The sequence below is a fragment of the Polistes dominula genome, unplaced genomic scaffold, assembly GCF_049000335.1.
Source record: "Polistes dominula isolate Pdom_NZ unplaced genomic scaffold, Pdom_raw_medaka contig_78, whole genome shotgun sequence".
NCBI classification, from domain to species: domain Eukaryota; kingdom Metazoa; phylum Arthropoda; class Insecta; order Hymenoptera; family Vespidae; genus Polistes; species Polistes dominula.
This window is the reverse complement of record NW_028301042.1, coordinates 2,860,384-2,882,500: the sequence shown is the minus strand read 5'-3', so window position 1 is coordinate 2,882,500 and position 22,117 is coordinate 2,860,384. Positions and strand designations below refer to the sequence as shown.

At 25.4% G+C, this 22,117-nt stretch overlaps 1 protein-coding gene across 2 annotated transcripts in view; it reads right to left on the bottom strand.

Moving 5' to 3' along the window:
• The window catches only part of Poxn (paired box pox-neuro), a 42,484-nt gene that overhangs the window by 336 nt on the left and 20,031 nt on the right, over nucleotides 1-22,117 (bottom strand). The window contains exons 3-6 of one of the 2 annotated variants that reach the window (XM_089174895.1): nucleotides 18,605-18,825; nucleotides 3,148-3,394; nucleotides 870-1,038; nucleotides 1-750 (exon numbers count right to left, since the gene is read on the bottom strand). The exon at nucleotides 1-750 is cut by the window's left edge and continues 336 nt beyond it. In XM_089174895.1, coding sequence (XP_089031021.1) covers nucleotides 213-750; nucleotides 870-1,038; nucleotides 3,148-3,394; nucleotides 18,605-18,825 — 1,175 coding nt within the window. In that variant the 3' untranslated portion in view covers nucleotides 1-212. The remainder of the gene's footprint in view (nucleotides 751-869; nucleotides 1,039-3,147; nucleotides 3,395-18,604; nucleotides 18,826-22,117) is intronic. The other variant, XM_089174896.1, reaches the window with a different exon arrangement.

The window sequence follows — 22,117 nt, the reverse complement described above, 5'->3', positions numbered from 1 at the left end:
TAAAAAAAAAAAAAAATTCTGACACAAAGTTTTGAAGACAATTATTCTTCAACTTTTACATATCTATAATCCTACTCGAATTTAAACCTAATATCTAGATGTGATTTATTATTATTATTATTATTATTATTATTATTTTTTGTTGTTGTTGATAGGTTAGTTTTTTGATTTTTCTTTTTCTTTTTTCTTTTCAATTATTCGTCAAATATTTTTTAAATTTCTTTGTTTAAAATGATACCGCATGGTTGTACAACATCAACGTTTATCAACCTAGGCCTTTTCGAGCATGATTTCTTTTCATCCTTTTTTAAAAGCTCTTCTATCGAATAGGGATTACGTTTTTTTTGTACCGGAACCGGTCTATTCTCAACGGGCATTTCATTACTTGTTACCGTCGTATTCGTTTGTTCTTTTTCCGTTTCAATGATTCTTTTTTGTTGATTTTGTTGTGATTGTTGGGATTGTTGTTGAGATTGTTGTTGTTGTTGTTGTTTATCCATTTCCAATGGATTTACCGGTGGTGTTGGATGTCTTACAAATGCACTCCGGTCGCTTCCAATTTTTTGACCAAGTTCCAATATTATTCTACCACTTTGGAATGATTTATATTGATCATGCGATTCAATATTTTCTTCCAAATCGCTTTTGTCCAATGAATCGTCGCTACCAGCCATTGAACTCGAACTGGATTTTAATTCAACTTGATTTTGTACGCCATTTTGATCAGCCAATCTTTCAGCTTCCAATGATCTAAATTTTGAGAAATAAAAATGTAACAATTATATTATTATTATTATTATTTTAATTATTTGTAATTTTGTAGTAAATTGTTAAATATTTTTTTTTTTAATGTTAAATATGAAACTTACGTTAACGATTGCATTCCGTGATGTAAATGTAACGTAGTAGCTTGATAAAGGGACGAATAAAAACTTGGATTCCAAGATGGCGTGCCGTTGTTTCCAGAACTCGTTGAAATTTGCAACGGCCCTAATGCACCTGGGTAAAATAATTGATAATCTGTCCTCATTAATGATTCTGTAACAAAATAAAACAACATATGTTGTGTGTAAATGCTTAAGAATAAAATATGTTTAACCCTTTGAGCGGTGAATACTTTAACCTAAAATATTTTTGTAGAAACCAAATAATTTATTATTAACATTAAATTATTTTACATTAATATTAACAAGTATGTATATGCTTCTAACGATAAGGTTCGTAATGTTTACTAAAAGCAAATATGCGTCCATAGCACTCAAAGGATTAAAGGGTTCAAGAAAAAGATGAATATTTTTGTTATCTTTAATCTTTCTCGATGAATATAATTATTAGATAAAATCGATCTTTTTTTTGGTGAATTAATAATACATTCGCGTGTTTAAACTTATCATTTTGTGGGTAATAATAAATGGATTTAAAGTTTGAGGTTACGTGCCCCTTAACGTTATGCAACCCGTCACATTCGTTTGTTCAATTGATTTCATTCTGGGTATTTCCTCCTTTTTTCGCGACATCTTTGATATTTCTTTTTTTTTTTAAATATCCCTTTGAATGAAATTAACTTGAACGATATTAATTTATAAAATAAACTATATTAACAAAGTTAAATAAATTAAATAATAAAACAAAAGTATAAATTATGATTTGGAATTTATTCAAATATTCGTATAACTTACTAAAGATGTTAGGAATAAAAATAAGGTTGTGTTGCGTCTATGTTTTAATTTGATTTCTAACCCTAGGGTATTTTACAAAAAATAAATAAAAGCAAAATTAAAAATAAACAAGTAAAGAAAGAGAATCGTCTGATGCAAAAATTGCATAGGTCACGAAAGCGGAATGATTTAAATTTGCGGATCCATTTTTTTTTTGTTTCGGTTATTTTTTTTTTTCTTGGTCCAGAGTGGAGAATTCACCGAAGTTCGCGTGTTCTTAGACTGACGAGTCAATCATACTGAGTACCAAAGTCTTTGCAAAAATTTCTTCTCGACTATCGACTTTCTCCATATCTTCTTCATTTTTCTTTTTTTTTTTTTTTTCTACCAGGCTAATCGAGACTAAAGAAGGGTACAAAAGTAAAAAGAAAACTAACAAAAAAAAAGGAAAAAAGGGATTTGAACGAAGTTGTAGACCAATTATGTGTTAGAGACAGATGTTTAAAGAGATCGTTGACTGATTGTGAGATCAATTTATAATCTCGACTAATATATTTTAATATAAATCATTTAGATTATAAATTACAATATTATGATGAAAAAATTTAAATATTGAATATAATAGGGGAGAGAAAAAAAATCCACTAGATTTTTTGAATTTATTTCAAATATCAAAGAAATGCTAAAAGAAATTCAGGAAGTATTAATGGAAATATATTTTCAATACTGAAAAAAGGTTCTTAAAATAAACTATCAATTTATAAAAAAAAAAAACAAAACAAATTCCCCTAGGTTCTTTGAATTTATTTAAAATATGAATTTATTTATAATTATTTAAAAAAAAATGAGGATATTTCCTCTGGAAGTCAAATTGGAATAGATTTAAAAAAATATATCCTTGGATAATAAGACGGCACAAAATTCCCTAGTTTTCTAAAAAATATCAAAAATATCAAAGAAGTAGAAAAAAAAATGAGGAAGTACCTTCTGAAAGCAACATTGAAAAAGATTTTTTAAAAATTAACCGTCGGATAATAAGGCGACATAAAATTCCCTAGTTTTCTAAAAATATTAAAAATATAAACAAAAAGTGATAAGAAAATACTTTTGGAAGTAACATTAGAAAAGATTTTTAAAAATACCGTCGGATAATAATATAACGCAAAATTCCCTAGATTTTTAAAAATATAAAAAATATCAAAGAAACTATTCAACAAAATGGAGAAGTACTTTCTGAAAGCAACATTGGAAAAAAATTTTTTAAAATTACAGTCGTATAATAACATAGTACAAAATTCCCTAGCTTTCTATAAATATTAAAAATATAAAAAAAAACTGATAAAAAAAGAATAAGAAAGTACTTCTCGACGAAATATTGGAAAAAATTGTTAAAAAATATACCATCATATAATAAAAGAGTAAAAAATTCCCTAGCTTTCTAAAAATATGAAAAATATCAAAGAAATGATAAAACAAAATGGTGAATTACCTCTGGAAGCAACATTGGAAGAGATTTGGGTAGCATAACCGGTGGATGAGCTTCCTTCGATTCCAGGATGATCCGTGTGTAGTCCACCACCCCTGAGAATTCGGTTAACCGATGAAACGGAGGGTAAGCTTTGCGGATCACAAGCACCTTGTCTGGCAAGTTGTTCGCGTATTTCCCAGGCAAACATCGTCGGCTGTTCCTGTTTCATTCGCAGAATTTTCTTAACGACCGTAGGCGTTGCTACTTGCTGCAATACCAATATAAACATACAAAACTTTTTCATGGATTTTTCCCCCAGAAACACTAACACAGAGAGAGAAAGAGAGAGAGAGAGAGAGAAACTAAATTGTCATTTAAATCAAGGAAAATTAAAAGAAAACAAATTTCACTTTTTATCTGTTTTTTTCTTCTTCTTCAAAACTGACTATTTTAGAGATAGTTCTCGATGATTCCTCCCCCCTCCCGCTCCCGCCCCTCTGTCCCTAGTTCGCGTTACATTTCTAGTTTTAAACGAGTATTCTACGATATAGATCGTAAAAGATTTTAACTACAATATTATCTTCTTCAAAACACACGGAAAACCATTTAAATTCTTACTAGTTATATATAGTTAGGAAATAGTGATAGGGTGAGGGGGGGGGGTAGGAGGGGGCTAGAGAAGGGGAACGATTACGAGGGGAATATTTAACTTTTACGATCGAACTTTTTATCCAAGGACATGTTAAAGATCTAATATGTTTATTTTGAACACATTCTACAGATATTATTGAACAAAGTTGTTCATTTTAAATAGACGAATATTTATGGTTAGAAATATCAGAAATCTGATATACATATATGGTAAATGTATTTATTTATATATATATATATATAGGGAAATAAAACGATGATGGTGTCGTTGATTTCAAAATGCAAAACTAAACGATGGGAAATTGATATGAAATGTAATCGACAGGAAAGAGAATATGTCCTGGGCATATGTTGAGCACAGGTGAAAGAGAAGAGGATCCCATAAGAGCCAAGCAAGCGGCAGGCAGGGTCAACGATCAAGATAAGCGAGTATAAAGTCCGGTAGGTGGGTTGTTATAAACCTACTACATACTTTATTTCCATTTTTTTAGACCATCGTGTTTTGGGGACAGTACGAAACGACGAAAGAGAACCATAGAGTCATCTGCCAGACCCCATTTTTGTCCTTTCATATCTTTTTAAGGTTATGTTTCGTTTCGTCTTTTCGTAGGTAAAACGACAAAACGAATTATTTCTTGTCAGTGGTTCTCAATGGATCAATAAAAATATTGATTTGTAATATATTTTTTTTTTCATAAAAGTGAGGATGGGGGATTAATATTAAATGTAAAAAATTAAAATAGAAAATTTAGATAATTTTTTTTTAGGTTAGAAATACCATTTCTGTTTGATTTTCTTTCATATAACTATTTTAAGTATTTTCTTTCATAGGGATTTAAGGTACAAGTTACAATTTTTATAGATTTGTAAATTTTGTTCATGGGGTTAGGGTCGGGGGTTGAATGTTAAATGTAAAAAATTAAAATAGAAAATTTAGAAGATTTTTTTTATAGGTTAGAAATATCCCTATCTTTTATAGGGATTTAAGTTACAGATTGCAATTTTTATAGATTTGTAACTTTTGTTCATGGGGTTAGGGTGGGGGGTTAATATTAAATGTACAAAAATAAAATACAAAATTTAGAAAATTTGTTTATAGGTTAGAAATACAATCTTAGTTTGATTTTTTTTTTAATACAATTATTTAAGGTATTCTTTGATAGGGATTTAAGTCGCAGTGATTCTCAATTTCAAATAAGTGATTCTTATAAATTTGACTTGCTAATGTGAGTTCTTAAAAGAGAGGGGAAGTAAGTTTTTAATGGTATATACAAGACAACAAGAGAGAAGCCGCCACTGCCGTTGCTGCCACTGCCACCGCCACCGTTGATAATTTCATGCTAACGGTATGGAAATGTTATTCGAGTTTCATACCGAGATTTTTCAGATCGTCGACTCGTGCCAAAGGCGACGAACCGAGAAACAGGGGGAAGGAAACGAAAAAATAAATATAAGAAACAAAGAGTAAGATAAGATTAACGAATCTTATTATTGAACAATTATTCTTAATCACTTTCAAGATTTTTCATTGATTTTCAATCTAATTAGTAAACTATATTAACTAATACAGTGTTATAATAAAAGTATAAAATCTTTATGTTGTAAAACACATTTTTGTATATTTTATAATAATAATAATTTGTTATTTTTTTCACTAATATTTTATTCACTTGCTAATACATTCACATGCATTAGCATTCAGATGCTAATAAGATTTCTCTCTTATTTTTTTATTTAATATTTATTATTTATTAAGGGTAATATTATCTATTAATATTAATCATTTTATATAATATTATCTAAAGGGTAATATTATCTATTAATATTAATATTTTTGTTGTATAATAACATTTATTATAATTAGGTTTTGTTATTTTGCATGTTTATTATTTATAAAACATTTTTGTGTATTTTATAAATTACTAATTTTTTTTCACTAATATTTTATTCAATTATTCAATTATATTTTATTCAATTATAATTTCCCTTGGTTATTAGATGAACACTAAAACACTTAATAAAACTATGAACCTATAAACATTAAAATACCTAAGAACACTATGAACCTATTAACATTAAAATACATAAGATTACTAAAATACTTAACAACACTATGAACTTATGAACCTATGAACCTATGAACCTATGAACATTAAAATACCTTAGAACAATATGAACCCATGAACACTAAAATACCTAAGATTACTAAAATATCTAACAACACTATGAACTTATGAACTTATGAATCTATGAACATTAGAATACCTAAGATTACTACAATATCTAACAACACTACGAACTTTCGAAATTAATAACAACACTATGAACTTATGAACTTAATAACAATACTATGAACTCATGAACCTATGAACTTATGAACATTAAAATACCTTAGAACAATGTGAACCTATAAACATTAAAATACCTTAGAACAGTATGAACCTATTTACACTAAAATACATAAGATTACTAAAATACTTAACAACACTATGAACTTATCAACTTATGAACTAGTGAACCTATGAACCTATGAACCTATGAACATTAAAATACCTTAGAACAATATGAACCCATGAACACTAAAATACCTAAGATTACTAAAATATCTAACAACACTATGAACTTATGAACTTACGAACTTATGAACCAATGAACCTATAAACACCAAAACACTAAAGAACCCAATAAACCTATTAACAAATTAACCTCAAAACACGAAAAAAACCCAAATTCTAATATACAAATACCTAAAAAAAACGCTACCTAACCTTAAAACAATAAAAAAAACCTGAAAAAACTACAAACCCCTATAAACACTAAAACAAAACTATAAACCCCCTATAAACACTAAAACAACTATAATCCACCAATCATACGTAATAATATAAACTTAAATCTTAATCAAAGAATAAAAATAATTAATCAAATCTGAAGATAAAAATTGAAATAAATTATAATTTTTTTTTTTTTTTTTTTTTTTGGGGGAAGATTGAGAGCTACTGTTAAGGTACTACACTTCACGATTAAGGGCGGTTATGGCAAGAGAGTTGAGGACGAGGAGGGTTAACCTAATAGTTTCAGAGGGTTAGGACAAGCATCGCGTGCTACCGGGAGCATCTCAGATTTTAATCTGACACTTCCGTCGTCGTTGCCACAATTACCTTGGTCGACGTTGTGTATACGTGTCCTAATGTCTCTCTCTCTCTCTCTTTCTCTTTCTCTTTCTCTTGCAACCTAGGTATCCCTACATTACGAACTACCTTTCCATACGCGTGTACTCGCTCACACGGTCGAGGAAATTGGTTTGGCAGGACGGACATATGGCGCTAAACGTTAGATAACGCAAACCGTTCGAACAGGTTGACCAACTCAGTAATTACCGCACGAACCTACTATATATATATTAGCTTGTATTTGTGTGTGTGTGGGTTGGTTTGTATGGTTATGTGTTTGTGTACATCCTAGCCGATAAAGACAACCAACAATCTTCGAACCTGTTCTTTTCCATTCCTTTTTCTTTCATTTTCTTTTCTTTTCTTTTTGCTTTTGTTTTTTCTTGGGTTTGAAAGAAATATATAAATGATGATTTAAACTCTTTGATATATATATATATATATATATATATATATATAGGTGTTCATGGTAAGTTATTGGTATCTACTATGGGCGCATATATGCGTTTGCTAATTTTTGTTGTTGTTATTGTTATTTTACGTTATTACAATACAATTATTGTTTTTTTTATAAGATGAATGTATGTGGCTTGATTTTACATGTTTCATCACATATTAATTAATTATTTACATTATAATAAATTTTGGTTAGGATATATTTTTGTTTTGAATAATTAAACAATTTATGTTTTATTTATATATACTAGGATGTTATAAAATGTTGATTTAATATAATTCTTAACTATTTAGTAAATTATAACGACATATAAAATAATACCACAATTAGAATGGAATATATAATAAATAATAATACAAGAAAAAAATATAAAAAGTAAGGTTAGGTTATGTCATAAATAAATCTGAAAAAAATGTGAATTAATTGAGATTGTAATACAGTGCCATCTATTTAAAAATTACAGTACTTAAAGACATAGATAATTTTTAAAAAATAAATTTCTAAATTAGCAATAAAAAATACAAATAATGGCGATTAAAACTATCCTATATTTTAAGTTGAAAAAAATTACATGAAATAAAAAAAATTTCATTAAAATCTCTTCTGTAATTTTGGAATTATTAGTGGACAAACATATTGTGGCCACTGAATTTTTATATTTAAAGATATTGGGATTTCTGGTAGGGGCGTGGCGTAGCAATTCGACCTATCTACTCTAATTTTGAATTTAACCACCAGATAGCGTATTCAAGTGCTAGAAATCCCACGTGGCGTAGCAATTCGACCTATCTACTCTAATTTTGAATTTAACCACCAGATAGCGCATTCAAGTGCTAGAGATTCCAATATGTATATATATGTATATATGTATAGGTGTTCATGGTAAGTTATTGGTATCGATTATGGGCGCATATATGCGTTTGCTATATATAATAAATAGAAATGTTATAGAAAGAAAAGCAGATTTTAAAAACGAATCAAATTTTAATTTCACATTTTGTAAATGGTCTTTTGTAAATTCATATTAGGTTATTAAGTTATTAAGTATGAAACGTAAGTTCATTTCTATTAATTTCAATTCGAAATTGGATACATTTCATAATTAATTATGAATTATAAATTTCGACATATATATATAATTATATTTTTAAGGGTTTGTTAAGAACAATATTGAATTTAACAAAATGGCGGAAGGGGGTTTATATAATAATTTTTGTTAACTATTATATATTTATATTTACATAATTATTATGTATTATATATTTCTTATATATTATATATTTATATATTTATATAATTATTATGGTAATAAAAATCAATAATATTTTATATATATAATTAATTAATAAATATTACATTTAATAATTATAATTTAATAATATTATTAAATTATAATATATAATATTAATTAATTAATATTAATATAATTGTAATTTTGTTGAAAAATGAATTTATTAATTGACAAATAAATATTTTATTATTTAAAATATAAATTTTTTTACAACTCGTATTCCAATAATTTTTTACATTTATTCAGTTCAATTTTTATATGTTTTTATTTTTTTTTCCAAATTGTTATTGTTTTGTAATAAATAATTATTGTACAAAAATATAAAGTTTATTAATAATTTCACATTCAATATAAAAGAATTATTCCCAAGATTAGCTTCAGACTCATAACATTTAAATCTCAAAGCATTAATAGATGAAATATTAACTAGAAATTGAGGTTATGTTGAAAAGAACATTTACAAATAACCCATAAATAGGTGTCGAGTACTATGAATCGTTGCAATTCGTCAAAAAATAAAATAGAAGAAATTCATAAGGACTTCATTCATGGGGAAGAGAACACATTTTCTATGTTTCTTTTTTTTTTCTTCCCTTCTTTCTTTCTTTCTTTTTATCTTTTTTTTTCCCCCGTAACCCATGTTCTCTTCCATCTAAATCATTCATGTTGAAAAGTAAACATCGTATATGACTAGTCCGTTAAGATCTTAATTACCTGATAAAACCTGGAAAACTGAACGTTTTTCTTTTTATCTCTTTCTTTTACTCTTTGTTCGTAGATAGAACTTAAAAGGATCAATCGATTACAAAAACAAAATGGTTTAAATCAATTGTTAAGAACAATAGTACAGTGAATTTAATATAATGGCGGGAAAGGGGTTTATATTATAATTTTTGTTAAATATTATAATATATTATATTTATATAAGTATTAGAAATATTATTATTTTATAATTATTATTTATAATTATAAAATTCTTCATTAACAAAAATCAATAATATTTTTTCAACTTTGTTTGTTTTTAGTTTTGGTTTTATAAATGAGTCGTTTATTTTATTTTAGGTTATTTTAAAATAACCTAAATCCATTTAAGTTTAGTTTAAGTTTAGATATTTAAAAGTTTGCTTTTACAATTAAATTAAAAAAAATATATTTATATTTCTAACAATAAAATAGTTTACAATAAACAATTTATTTATTATTATATTATTATTATTATTATTTTTAATTGGCACTAGAAATTCGATAGTTCATTGCTGCCAATACCAATTTATTATTTTATTAAATAAAAAATATATATAATAATTATAGTAATAATAATTATATTAATAATAATTATATTATCATAATTTATATAATTTTTTAACATTAATCATGAATAATTAAATTTATCTATTAAATTTAATTATTAATTAAATAAATTTATAATAATTAATAGAATAATTTAAATAAATAAAATAATAACAATTTATTAATATAAATAATATAAATTAATAATATAATAATGAAATATAGAAGAAGTAGTTTATTTTCAGGTATACCCCTTTAGGGTGTTTACCCCGAAGGCCCCCCCCTACATTAATAATGAAATATAATAATTTAATAAATTTATTAAATTAATTTAATAATTATATAATATTATTTAGTTTATATTATAATAATTATGATAATTTTGTGTTATAATATAAATTAGCACATAATAATATTATATTTTATATTACAGATAATAATAAATGTATAATTATATATGTAATATATAATAATTACAATTACTATAATTACAATTAAATAATTTACACAATTCCTATTAAAATAATAACAAATAAACAACAAAGTACAATTTTTTAAATGAACTAACCACATAAGAATTTACTTTTCAAAATACTTTCAAAATTAACAAATTAAATTTTGTTATAAAATTAGAAAAAACTTAAAAACAAAATTAAGTTACATAACCTTGTAAAATGTATACCTCCCATAAAAAATAGTATACTTAAAATATACTTAATCATAAAATATTTATTTTACCACATCTGATCATTCGAAATAAATAATAAAATATGTTATAACAATTAAAGTACACAAAACAATCAATAGAAATGTACTTACTTTAAAATATAACTTTTAAAAATAAACCGTTAAAAAATATATATGAAAAAGAAAACCATAGCAAATAAAAGAAAGATAAGATATAAATCATGCTCGTAAAAATATAATACATCTTGACCTTGTTTGTCAAAGAAAATAATTTGATCATGCCCCCCTGATGACGATCAGTAGTCCTTAGTTTGACTTGCGAACGAGTTAAGCGTGTGTCATTAAGGCGGGAAAAATTTGAATGTTGTTTTACCCGTTAAAAAGAGATTCTTCAGGTTTTTTCTTCTTATTCGTCACAGCTGTGTCGAAAGAACAAATGTCGGTTCTTTTCGGGACACATTACATTTACTTACTTACTTTGCTTACTTACAAATGTTGTACAAAGGAGAAAGAGAAAAGAGAAAGGAAAGAGATCAAATGTTGGAAAGAGATATAGCAACAACGATTTTTACATTCCTCTCTTTCTCTTACTCTCATTCTATCTTTTTTCCTCGTTTCTTTCTTTCTTTCTTTCTTCTTCTTTTTTTTCTTCTTCTTCTTTTTCGTCGCCCATGACGTTCCACTTTATTACCTTCGCTCCTTCGACTGGGCGTGCATTTTTCATGAGACAATTTTCTCTCTCGTGATGTCGTCCCATTATCCTCTCTCTATCTCTCTCTTTCTCTTACTCTGTCACTGTCTTTGTCACTCACTGTCTTTCACTCTCTTTCTCTATCGGTATCGTATTGGAGCGCACGCGTATGCTTACAGATAACAGGCGAAAGTACTTACGAGGACACGCATCGCAAATGTTACCTCATGTGTACGGGAGTAACACGTGTAGATCGTCTCGATAGTTTGGTAATTAATTCCATCGCTCGTATGCCAAATTGTACCTACCGCTTAACTTAATAGAAATGATCTTTCTATATTAGATTAATCTCGGATTTTTTATTTATATATATATATATATATATATATATATATATATATATATATTTTTATCTCGTTTTAAGATTGATTTAATCAATTTTTAATTAAGTAGTTTGTCATTTACCGTTCGCCATTTTGTTTTTGCAAAAAAATATTATCAGATTTATAATCAGAGACACCGAAATCTCTTAAATAATCGTTTTTAAAAAGATTTAATAAATTTTTGATTAGAGTAGTCCGCCATTTTTAGTCCACCATTTTGTTAAACAAAAAGTAATATCAATTTCATAATTAGCGACACCGAAAAATTTTTAAATTATAATTTTCAAACAGATGAAATCAATTTTGAATTAAGTAGTCCGCCATTTTCCGTTTGCCATTTTTTTTTTCATAAAAATAATATCAGATTTATAATCAGAGACACCGAAATCTCTTAAATACTCGTTTCTAAAAAGATTTAATCAATTTTTGATTAGAGTAGTCCGCCATTTTTAGTCCACCATTTTGTTAAACAAAAAGTAATATCAATTTCATAATTAGCGACACCGAAAAATTTTTAAATTATAATTTTCAAACAGATGAAATCAATTTTGAATTAAGTAATCCGCCATTTTCCGTTTGCCATTTTGTTTTTCATAAAAATAACATCAGATTTATAATCAGAGACACCGAAAACTCTTAAATAATAATTTTTAAATAGACTTAATCAATATTTGATAAAACAGTCCGCCATATTTTGTTCGCCATTTTGTTAAACAAAAAAGTAATATCAGTTTCACAATTAACTACTTTGAAAATATTTAAATACTAATTTTTAAAAGATTTAGTCAACTTTGAATTAAGTAGTCCGCCATTTTCCGTTCACCATTTTATTAAATAACCTAGTAACATTAATTTCATAGTCAGGGATACCGAAAATTCTTCAATACTAATTTTTAAAAATATTTCATCAATTTTAAATTAAGTAGTCCGCTCTTTTTAGTCAGCCATTTTTGTTGAACATAAAAGTAACATCAGTTTCTTAAACCAAGACACCGAAAACTTTTAAACACTAATTTAAAAAAAAATTTAATTAATTTTTGATTAAAGTAGTCCGCCATTTTTCTTTCGCCATTTTGTTAAATAACAAAGTAACATCAATTTCCTAATCAGAGAATTCGAAAATCCTTAAATACTAATTTACAAAAAGATTTATTAATTTTGAATTAAATAGTCTGCCATTTTCAGTCCACCATTTTTGTTTTTCATAAAAAATAACATCAGACTTATAATCAGCGATATGTAAATAACCTCAAATATTAATTTTCGAAAAAAATTAAACTAAATCTGCATATGAATCCTAGGTTTTCGTAATTTGGTCCTATAATGTGTTGCAATATGTTTATTATTTATTGTTATTTACAATATTCTATTTATAATAAATATTAACAAACCTATAAACGTATCGAATGTTAAATTTACAACAAACAGTCAATTGACAGTATCCAATAATTAGTAAAAGTCCTATAATTAGTACAAATTAAATGAAAATGCACAAAATATATATTTATTTTTAAATAAAAGAAAATATATTATTAACTATACAATTTTACTATAATCTCATTTTTTAGTAACTTAAGATGTATATATTTTTTTTAAAGCAGTCATTTGACCACTAAATATAAGAAATACATTTACTGATAAAAAAAAGGAAAAAAAAAATATAAATTTCTCGACAGTATTTGAACCTATGATCTTACCGTGAGAATTAAACGCGTTACTCGTTACCCTACCAGTAATATTGACTCAAAGCGTGCAATTAATGGATGTACACAATGCGTAGAAATGTCAAAAGTTCAAATCGATTTTCTAGGAAAACACCTGGTCATCGCTAATGTCTCGTATTTGACAGGTGTATTATAATAGATGTTCCTTTTTAATTTAATACCGCTTTTCTCTTTCAGATTCTAGGATCATAGAGAGTGTGCTTTATATTTTAGGTCGGTATTAATTAATTAAAGGTGTTCTTAATGGACGAAAATGACAATGACAAAAAGAAAATTGGAACTTAAAGGTATAGAGCTTCTTTTAAGATAATTCTACATACACACACACACACACACATTTACACAAATAGACATAAACAGCGTGTGTGTGTGCACACATTACGAGCACAAAATTTTGAAAAGGAAAGGCCAAGAAAAAAAAAATGGTAGACCCCGGTCGTTATTCAATTATCGATCATTTTAATTATCGATTATTTTAATTACCGTAAAAGGGTCTACTCTTTTTAAAGGGTCTATACTATCTTTCGATCTAATTCCATGTAGGAAGAGTAAGATGCAGGTAAAAATATGACGATAATGATCTCGACAGATTCTTCTTTGACTTTCTTTTTTCTTTTACACTTTTCTTTGATCCTTTACCTTTCGAATGATCTTCCAAAATTCGACTAACGATACAATCGATGATACTGATAAATATCTAGGATTCTTCAAAGGTATAAATAACTAACTTAACTTAGAAAAAATGTATCAAATATTTCTAGGTTAACTAATAACACAATTCTAACCTTAAAAGTTCAAACAATAAAATCATTCTTGGATTTTTTTCTGGAAAAATTTGTCTATTATACAAAAATGGATGATGAGCATATTATTTTCTTCTAGAAGTAAATTTCTCATACGTATAAAACTATAGAATTATATTCTCATTAGTGTGTGTCTTGAGTATCTATATATGTGTATGAGTACGAATAAAATCACACGCCTAAGGGGCTTCTATTAGAGTTTATAAGTAGAATTACATTACACGAAAATCGTTTTCATCATTTTCTACAATATTATCAAGCACGTGAGAAAACTGAACAAAATGATCTTTTTCTTTTTATTTTTATTTACAATACCTTTTTCTTCTTATTTGAAGAACAATTTTTTGTTTTATGTAGTGTATGGGTGGTGGTGGGGGGTGGGTGGGTGGAGAGTTTAATTTTAACGAGAATTTTCCTTTCAATTTTTAATTTACAAAATCACGAGGTTGAACATTTTTATTATATTGTATTTTAAAAATATATTTTACATAATCAAAATCAATAAATATCAATTTTTTAAATTATATAGGGTGTTTCATGATAAAATGAATATAACCTTTCAAATATTTTTCGAATGATATGATTGTAAGAAGATTATTTTTTTATTGGTTTTTTTTCATGTTCTATAAAAATACTGGGGTGGGGAATATATATATATGTAACATAGGGAATATAAATAATTTTCTATTAAAATCACATTTAACAAATTTTGTAGAATGAAATTAAAAAAAAAAAAATACGTTTTAATTAATTATAAATTTTAATATTTAGAAATATATATAGTTTTATTTTTTATAAAATAAAAATATTTATTTTTTATTAAATATTTAGTTGTATAAAATATAAGTTTAAACTATCTTTTTATTACAATTTTATTAATTAATATTTTTATAATAATTTTTATTATTATTTAGTTTATTTATATATAATTTATAATATATTTACATATATATATATATAAATATAAATATTTATATATATATATATATATAAATATAATATAAGAAATTAATATATATTATTAATTTCTATAATATAATTATTAATTATAATTTATATAATAAAATATTATTAATTATATTAAATATAAATTAATAATATAATTAATATTTTATTTATAATTAATTTAAAATGATAATATATATTAATATATATTATTAATTTATAATATTATAATATATATGTATATAAATATAATTTTATTATTAATTTGACTATTAATTTATTTAAAAAAAAAAAATATAAGTTTTCCAATTGAAATACCTAGTTATTTCATATATTACCTAAACTACAATATTATATATTTATTATATAATTTCATAATATATTAATTTTATTAATAATTTATTTAAGAAAAAAAAATAAGTTTTTCATTTGAAACACTTAGTTATTTCATATATTACCTGAATTACCATATATATGTATATTGTAAAAAAAAAAATTGTAAAAAAAAAGAATGTAAGAAAGAAATAATATTTACGCCCTTTACGAATACTCGTTTATAAAGTAGGACATTTATTTTACGACGTTTAATATTCCCTTAGAATGTATATACGTTAGTTTATTTTATGAAACTCTTATCGAATATACCCCATTTATATCACACCACGGGATTTCTCATTGCGCTTTTTATGGGAAACCATGTAAATTTCTTTTTTCTTTTTTTTTTTTTTTTTACAATCTTTCCCCATTCACATTCCTTTTGTTTTTTTTTTCTCTTTCATTCATTTTTATAAATTATTAATATTTAAAATTAATCAATGATTAATTATTGAGATTGATAATATAATATCAATGATTACAGTCTCAATAAAAATATAGACAAAAAAAATGCAGAAAAAATTGTTTACACGAATTGATGGGACAATTGATGAATTTGAACAAAAAATTAATAAAAAATAAAAAAAAAATTTAAAATAGAAATTCATTTTTTGAATATTATTTTTTCATTTTGATAAATTTCAATGTGTGTGGTACGAACAAATAAGATATTCTTTTTTAATTAATAAATAATTTACTCGTTGTGTTTTATATTTTTTCTAAAAATTATGTGTCAAATTTATTGATATTTTTATAAATAAATATTCAAATATTATTTTAATATACACATTTTTTCAACTAATATATATTTTGTTAATAAATAAATAACCAATATTCTTTTTGGTTAATAAATAATTTACTCGTTGTGTTATATATTTTTTCTATTTTTTTCTTTTAATTGCAAAAATAATGTGCCAAGTTCATTAAAATTTTTATAAATAAATATTTAAATATTATTTTAATATACACATTTTTTCAACAAATATATATTTTGGTTAATAAATAAATAACCAATATTCTTTTTAGTTAATAAATAATTTACTCGTTGTGTTTTGTTTTTTTTCTCTTTTTTTTATTTAGTAACCAAAAGGTCAAAGTTTATTATTGCCATTTTTATAAAAAAATATATAAATATTATTTTAATTTACATACTCTTACGACGAATATATTTTTGTTCATAAATAAATAAAGAATATTCTTTTTGATTAATAAATAATTTACTCGTTGTGTTTTATTTTTTCTAGTTTTTATTTAGTAACCAAAGGATCAAAGTTTATTCCCATTTTTATAAATAAATATTTACATATTTTAATTTATTAATATTTGTTTACCAAAAATAATGTACTCGTTGTGTTTCATTTTCGTTTTTTTTTTATTTATCATTTTCCATTTTTATCAACACGTCTTCTACACATTTCATTTTCTTACATAAAAAAAAAAATAACCTAAACATTTAAAAAAAAAATAAAATAAAATAAAAAAAGAAAGAACATACAAAATATAATACTCTAAAATATCTTCTTCTGATCAAATGAATAAATTAATCAAAAATTGTTACAAAAAATAAAATCAATTCACAATCAGTTAAAAAAAAAAAAAAAAAATAAAAAATAAAAAATAGAAGAATTATTATTCACCATTTATATTCTCATAACTTAATTCCTATTGACTATTGATCAACATTCAACATAAATACACATTCAAATGATTAATTACAATATTTTAAGAACATTAATAATGTCTGTATTAACAAATAGACAAAAAATACAAAAAAAAAAAAAATAAAACAAGACAAATAATGAAACAAAAAAAGCTACTGCGATTATTTGATGCATCGGAGATTGAAAGTTCATTAAATCGTGCGTGTAATTTTTTCCATTTTCTTTCGATCATCTTATTATTTTTATTATATTTCTTTCTTTTTTTCTTTTCTAACAAATTACCGAAAAGAAGATGAAAAGATTCATATTATTCACATATAAATTCTATATATATGTATATATACATATATATAAATATATATGTAGAGTAGTGAGTGGCCTGATTAATTTAATGCACGAAAGGATCCCGAAAGATTCCAAATGGGGAAGAAGAGGAGAAGGACGACGACCATGATGATCGCACATCACATCATCCTCCCCGTGATTCAAAAACTGGGCGTACCGTGCGAACGTACTACAAAACGCGAACAAGAAAAGCGTGCAAAAGCCATGAAATTATGCAAATCCTACGACGTCGCAAGGTGTTTGGATAATTGCGTCTTATGGTCAACACACGCACACCACAACTGAACCACAAATAGGCCCTTACTTAAAATCACATCAGGAATGTCCGAAGAAGCATCCACACTCTACCTTCCTTCTCGCCATATTATCTTACCTTTTCTTTCTCCTACCCCTCCCCCTCTCTCCCACTTCATCCCCACTTCATCCCCCTTTTACCCCCATTAACATCTTCTCGCGCTCTCTTTTTTCATTCCTAACTCTACTCTTTCGATTTATTTTCATTTTTATTGCTGCTTGTTTATATTTTGTTGATGTTGTTGTTTTTGTTGTTGTTGTTGTTTAAAGAATACGATGATAAAATAATATTTTTTTCGTTATTATTATTATTATTGTTTATTTAATTTTAATATTTTAAAAGGGGACAATACTTTAAATAATATTGAAATTATAATAACTTTCTGCGTCGGTAAGGTAGATTTAATTAATATCTAAATTAAAATATTTAAATAAATTAAACCGCCATGTTTAAGTAGTTTTTTTACTAATGTTATTTTTATATAAATATATGAGATACAGAATTAACCAAGTACTCTTGAAGTTTCTTTAGAATATTGCTTACTTATTTGTAATTTGAAATAAAAAAAAAAAAAGAAAGAAATAAAATTATTGTAAATTTAGTATTTAAGGTTATAATTACTCTAGTTACCGACTGAGAGGGATGATATTAATTCCAAAAAAATATAATGTTAATGTAATATAATTAAAATTAATTATTAAACTAACCTTAGTTTTACTTCCACCGATGCTACCCGGTCTGATGCTTCCAGTTTCGTAAAATCTTGTTAAAATTTTGGAAACGCAGCCGTGAGATACGAGTAATTGTCGTGAGATATCGCAAGGTCTAACACCGACCAATGCTAGTTGCACAATACGTTGACGTACACAATCTGGTAATGGTCTTCCATTAACAAATACTCCACCAAGTTGATTCACACCAGCTTGACCTAAAAAAAAAAAACAAACAAATAAAAAATATATATAAAAAATAGAATACATTAAAACATTTGTTTTTCATTTACTAATACTACAATTCTTATTTATTTATTTATATATTCGTGTATATATCACAATAATACTATAATGTATTATAATAAATAGTAATATGTTATTTATTTATTCCACATATTAATTAGTTATTATAATTATTATATATATATATATATATATATATATATATATATATATACTATATATTTATAATATTAATATTAAATCATATATATTTTAGTATTAAATAATATATAAATGTATAGTATATAAATACTAAAATATAAAATACTATATATTAGGTCGAGTCATAAATAACTTCCGTTTTTATGAGACAAAGAATAGCGTTTCTGCCATTACTAAGTGCGAGACACTTTTCATGGTGTTTTTTTTTGCACTCTTTGCAATTGTTCAACGTATCTATTGGATTTTGCTCCAATATTACCTTTAAAAGGTTCGTCAAAGTTGGAAAGACGTCCTGTACTCGGTTCGTCTTTTAAGGTCGTATCTCCACAACGGAATTTAACAAACCAATTTCTGACTGCCCTATCAGTTATCAATCCTGCACCGTATACACTGTATATTTTTTCAGCTGCCACTTTAGTGCTATTACCTTGTTTCAATTCCTAAAGCATTACATGTCGAATATGCACTTTTTACTATCCATTTCAGAAATTAAGAAAAACTGTTAAATGTAACATTGTCTGCATAAAGAAACATGTGTGCAGATCACACGTGTTGAAAGTGAAATCTTCAAAAACTAAGTTTCGAGAGAATGAGACGAATACAAAATATCTGCTATAGGATAATTGTATTCTCTTCTTATTTAGTATCGCGGCCGTTTCATTGCCTCCCACCGCTCCGTTACATAGCCGCCTACCGCTCCGTTACATTTTTTCAAATCACACCCATTCTAAAGAAGATTTTACTTCAAAAAGTTGACAGAAGACTAACTGAATCCTTATCTATACAGTGATATCAAAAATTCGTTTGTTTCGGTGACTTATAATAGGTAAATACGAAAAATAGATTCTACATAGACGCATCGGAAGTTACTTATGACTCGACCTAATATAATATAATATAATAATTAAATTGATTTAGTTATAAATAAATCTAAATATTACATTATTTATTTATTCTATATATTATTTTTATTTATAAAATAATATTATTTTAATATCATAAAAATATAGTATATTTTTCTAGTATTTGCTTTTTGTTATAGTAACTTTCAATATAATTCGACAAAACTACAAAAAAAAAAATAATATATACATATATATTTATAAATTTATACATTTGTATGAACATTAAACAAAATAGAAAAAAAAAGAGTAATAAAGATTTAATTATAAAAAAGTCTACATTTTATGATTATGTAAATAAACTTGCGGATATAAAACGCTAATATCTCTTTTAAGTAGAATTACGGATTTGTACGGTCATCGATCTCGAAAGAATTTCGTACGAGATAAAATAAAAATTAAAAAAAAAAAAAAATGAATAAATAAAAGAAAGATTTCTTTTTAATCCTTCTTCTCATCATACTCTTTTCTCACCTGAACATTATACATTTGAAAGTATTATTATTATTTTTTTTTTTATGTTGGTACATAAAAGGCGCGCTTCGATACTCTTTTCGATATATTGTAATTTTTATAGCTATTTGTTTATTTCAGATTAACATATGTTAATATTTATTATACACGCCTGTTTAAAATGATCATCAATTCTTTTTTTTTCCTATTAAATCTATCTTCTGTAAAAAAAGAAATATTCCTTTTCAGTTCTTTTATCGATAAATTGAATTATTTTTAAATCAAGTTCAATGATCTTTTTCAATTATTCTTCTGGTAATAATTAACCAAATATAATAATAATAAAAAAAAATAATAATAATACGAATATATGTGCAGAAAAAATGATTGTAGTATAAACGTTGTGCTGCCATTGCTATTTTTGTTACAATTTTTGGCTAATATTTCTTCCAAAAAATAGAAGAGAGTGGGGGAAGGAAAGGACCAATCAAATGTAATAATAATAATAGTAATAACAATATTATATAATAATAATGATTAATACTAATAATATTAATCATGGTAAAAATATTAATATATTTTAGAATAAATGCTTTACTGTATTGCAATTTGTGACAATTTCTAGGTTAAAAATCCGCCAAAAAAATAAGAGAGAGAGAGAGAGAGAGAGAGAGAGAGACAATGGGGGAAAGAGAGGACCAATCACACACACCTACAATAATAATAATAATTAACATTAATTATCCTAATAGTAGTAAAAATATTACTTTAGAATAAATGCTGTACTGTATTACAGTTCGTGACAATTTTTGACTAAAAATTCAACAGAATGAAACAAAAGAGAGTTAATGATAATTTCTATGTTAAAAATCCGCCAAAAATAATAAGAGAGAGAGAGTGGGGGAAAGAAGGGACCAATCACATACAACAACAATAGTAAATAATATAAATTATTCTAATTGTAGTAAAAATATTCCTTTAGTATAAGTGTTGTACTGTATCACAGTATCTGGAAATTTTTAGGTTAAAATTCAATAAAAAAATAAGTGAGTGGGGGAAAGAAAGAACCAATCACATAAAACAATATTAATAATACTAATCTTGATAAAAAATATGACTATAGAACAAATGTTGTACCATATTCTTAATCCTAACAATTTTTGATTAAAAATTCATTAAAATAAAAGTCCCAGAGTGGGGGGAAAGAAAGAACCAATCACATACAACATTAAACAATATACAACAATAAACTTCCAATAAAAAAGTACGATTATAAGACAAATGTTTATATCGTATTGGTCGTTAGTGACAATTTCCGAGATAAAAATTCAACGGGGGAAATAAAAAATAAAATAAAAAAAAAGATCAGTTGTGTAGTGGGGGGCGTGGGGCCCAAAAAGATAAAGAGAAAGAGAGAAAGATGGATAGAAAAAGAGGAACTACTACTACTACTACTACTACTACTACTACTACTACCTGAATTGGCCTGAGGGAAATAAGCAGAGGAAATTATAGCGCTTATACGGCAAGTGGTTGGTCTTCTTCTTGAGAAGCACGAGTGTAGTATAGTAAAGACCCCGAAGTAGAATGAGTGAGTGAGTGAGTGGGGCCCAAATTATTATTACGGCAAAAAGCAAGCAGGAAGGCGGTCCTATCTACATAAAAATCAAGCTGCTCCGAATTCACGAAAAATAATGCCTTTGAAAAA